At 28.8% G+C, this 4263-nt stretch overlaps 1 protein-coding gene across 2 annotated transcripts in view; it reads left to right on the forward strand.

The window, feature by feature from the left end:
• The window catches only part of LOC106461586 (ubiquilin-1-like), an 83190-nt gene that overhangs the window by 6056 nt on the left and 72871 nt on the right, over positions 1-4263 (forward strand). For both annotated transcript variants that reach the window (XR_002611016.1, XM_013921428.2), the window contains exons 2-3: positions 2168-2270; positions 2768-2817. Coding sequence is in view for 1 of the 2 variants with exons in the window: in XM_013921428.2 (XP_013776882.1) it covers positions 2168-2270; positions 2768-2817 (153 nt within the window). In the remaining variant the exon portion in view is untranslated. The remainder of the gene's footprint in view (positions 1-2167; positions 2271-2767; positions 2818-4263) is intronic.

Raw genomic sequence — 4263 nt, forward strand, 5'->3', positions numbered from 1 at the left:
TGAGGGATGGATAATGCAGCGGTAGACCTCACGCTATAGTAGCACCCATATTTTTGGAAGATATTTCAAGTTGTTTAAAATGATTTGGTGATAATGACAATACAAGATGTGGTTTTGTTTGTCATGTATGAGTACTGTATGATGTATCTTATTTTGCCAATTTGAAATTAATAATGATTAGCATGTACAGCTTGACAATTAGTGGGATTTGCTAATTGATTCATTTTCAGGCTTATTTTGCTATTACATTAATCTACTCAGTTATTTTCACATTGAACTAATTTTTCTATTTTGGGATTCTTTTAAAAGACATTTTTAAACTACCCAAATACAATAAGTTATGATTAAGTAGGGATCAAAATATTTCATTCCTGCAGGAATTTAATCTTTTTATTTGGCTTTCTTGATCAGGAATGCATGGTCCATCCATTTTCCTTTAGTTATGACCAATGAAAGTGAACATAATGTATAGATTAAATAAAATAACAATTCCTGAAGTAATTCAACTTTACCTGAGGAAATGTAATCTTCCAGGTATCTTTCCCTTGAGTGAATGTAATTTTATTTCATTATTTCTTTCCCAATTAAGTTGTTTTTTAATTCTAAACTTTAAATGTCGTACATGGAAATGTATCATATACACAGCATAGTATGAAACAATGTGACATCTACTGTTCAATTCAAAATATAGGTGGGAAAAGACAACTAGTGTGAATAAGGATTAACCAATCAACTCAATATTTGTTTCATGTCCCTTCATGGGCATAAATTATGCAAAACCAAAGTGACAGTTTTAGTATTTCATTCTGAGATGTGAAGGAAACTGACATGACTATAAATGAATGTTTACAGACAAGATTTCCCAATAAAGCATCTTTTAATTTCTATGTATTTTTATCTAATTACACATATTCAAAATTACGATAAAAGTAAAATATTTCATAATATTTAAGTCTTGAAAACTGATCATTAAATATTTTTGTTAGTTCAGCAGGAGATTGATTATTTTGATAATTTGTTCCCAATACCATGATCATAGTTTTCTGCAATGTCAAATAGTGGTAGATGACAGAAACACAGAGCAGAACTAGAAAGCAAATGTTTACTCTAAGGTATTCTCAGGGTTAGCAATTTTTATTTAGCTTCCTTACCCTGAGATTGCCTCATGGCAACCCCCAAGGAAGTTAATCATATCTAATGGAAGTAAAATTATTTCAATAAAGATAGAATAAAATATTAAAAAAGTAAACTTATCATAACCAGTGCAATTAAAATTGAACATACCTAACCATATTTAAACATATTTCTTCCGAGTTTGAAATCAAGGAAAATGAAATAAGAAAGAGGAATTTGAAATTAACTGTTATGCAAGTTGTCCATAAAAAACCTCACCTTAGATATATACCAACAGTCTGAAGCTACAATAAAATAAATTTTTTTTAAAACATAGTGAATTTACATTCATAAATATGTTAGTAACAAGAATTCTGTTTTATGACTGGTCAATGGAAAACTCACCTTGTGGCAACGTAGATAATAGCACAAAAGCTTGTTTATTTAAAAAAAACTGGTAGGTTAATGTCATTAAAATTAAAAAGATCACAATGTAAAGGGAAGTTTGAAAGACTATGTTTTCAAGTCAACTGTGTACCCCCAAGCTCATTTCTCCCAAAATTATTGTACCTACCTCTCCTAATTTTAGGTTGCATGCAATTGGAAATAGTTTTTTTTTCTGGGCTTGATCAAGCATTCATCACTTGTGTGAAACAAAGGATTTTTCTGCTAGGGTGCTGGAAATTAAATTCTGTAGTGACTTGTCACTTTCGGGATCTGTATATATATATATATATATATATATGGAATCATTTCTAAATATTCTTGCAAAGTTAATGACATCTTAATCAATTACTCTAAGAAAAGAAAAGAGATAATTGATAAAACAAAGTAAACATAATTTAGAAAAAGTCATATTAAGAAATACCTTAGTAATGTAAGATTTTATATAAAGTTTGATTCTAAGGTTTCTGTTTGAGTGCCACGCTGTAAATTAAAAGTACACTACTTCAGTATCTTCTTGTTGGATTATGAGTGAATTAGATAGAATTTTTGAAGAAATATAGTTTTTTTTAGAGAATTGTGTTTTAAGTGTTTATACTTTTTTATTTAGTTGAGAGAAAAAGTATCCCAGTACTTCAGCACACCTTTGGATCAAGTTTGTCTCATCTTTGCTGGAAAAATATTAAAAGATCATGAAACATTAGGAACTCACAGTAAGTACTTTACCTTGATTATTTATAATTCTGATGTGCTTTTCAGGAAATATACAATAATGGAAATAATTATAGAAGTGGTAAGTACAAGTTTAGGCAGGCATCTCAGATATTGGTGTGCATAATTGATATAAATTTATAATACCATAATTGCTTACAAGCTCATGCAAGTTCTGATACATCATGTCATTCCCTCAGGAACATGACAGCAAGTTATAGATTTCAAGCATATAGTAAATGTGGTGAAATGATATCTTGTTGGTAAAGAAGCTGATGGAACACTGATAACCATGGCTTTACCTGTACAAAATCCCACTATCCAACTGATGAAACAGTGCATTCTGAAGTTGTAAAATGTTATCACTTTTGCAGATTTTGGTATATAATTGTCATCAAACATAATTATATAATTACCATTGACTTAAAGAGGCAAATAATAAGTTTTTACTTGGGACTTTTAGTGCGCATTTCTTGAATGTTTTTTTTTTCCTCTTTAGATATAAAGGATGGACTGACTATTCATCTGGTTGTAAGATCTGCTACAAGAGTAAGTTTTAAACATGACTGATAGGATTTTAATAAAACGTGTACTTCATGAAATAAAAACTTAATTTTTAAAGGACATTTTAAGAAAAGACAGGATTAAAAACTTTATACATATATGTATACAAACTTAGTAAACTGAGGTATATATAGCTTGGTTGAATTGACAGACCTCGTGACCACTTTGTACTTGTTATAGTGTTGATACTACTAACTTTTAATATAGTATGTGTATTTTCACAAAATTTGGCAGACTTTCAGTAAACATTACAAGACTATTACATACAGAAGATCAGGTTTTTAGTTAGGTATTTTTAATAAGCATTTGTTCGTGAATATATCAAGTCTTTTTTTTTTTTACTTAGTTTGAGAGCAAAATGATTTTCATGTTAAGATTAAAAATACTTTTCTTCATCTCAAAAATCTCAAACTTCATTTGCGTAATCTTCTAAATACATTTCAAATGTTTTTTCTCAGCAAAACATTATATTTTATCCATTTTTGTTTCTACAGTAACTCTATGAAAGGTTGGTCAATCTGACTGACCTCATAACCACCAAAAGGAAATTAAAATAAATTTAAATTAACCTTCTTTTCTTTCTAGAATGACTTCAAATTTTAACATGAAACTACATTTGTTTATCCTGAAGAGCTTTAATTATCTTTGTAATTTATGGTGTCTGTATCGTTTTATCAAGTAACTAGTGTTAGGCAGTGTTATTGAAACCACCTGTACTGTAAACTGTTACATACATTTGCTAGTTGTGACAATTAGTTTTGTCTCTATAGTGAAACAACATACACGGACATATGTTTAAATAAACTTGTTTGAAAGTTCAAAGAAATGATATTCAAGTACCGAAAAGCTTTCTTACTATCCTATCTACAGTAATGCTCAAATGTGCCCATGCTGGGCTGAACGAGAGTGACCACCAACAGGGGTGAGGTAGTTTACAGACAACGTACAAAGTTCACGCTATTAACCCCACGGTTTATTAGGCACAATAAACAAAAGTAAGGCTGCAATGAAACATAAACATAAACTTGAAATAAAAATACATTTATGAAACAAAATTAAAATGTTTTATGTACATATATAAACATTAACATCCTAGTTAAAAATAAAAATACTCATATATTGTTCAGGTTTATTTACAAATATTATTTTTGGGTCTTATACATTACTTGAAACCACAAGGAGAGTATGTGATTATAAAAAAAAATAAAAATAGATAAAATTTGCATTTTATGGACAATACAAATTTTTTGGAATTTCAGAATAATGTACTAAAACATAAAAAGTAATAAGTTCAAATCTGGAACAGATATAGATATCATAATCATTTCTTATAAATACCATTTCCTAATGTGATTATCCAAGGTATTAAAGATCATAATGGAAAAAAACTAAATTTATCAAAAGTATCAGGCTTTATGTTTCTTAAACTAT

The sequence above is a fragment of the Limulus polyphemus genome, unplaced genomic scaffold, assembly GCF_000517525.1.
Source record: "Limulus polyphemus unplaced genomic scaffold, Limulus_polyphemus-2.1.2 Scaffold993, whole genome shotgun sequence".
Lineage (NCBI taxonomy): Eukaryota > Metazoa > Arthropoda > Merostomata > Xiphosura > Limulidae > Limulus > Limulus polyphemus.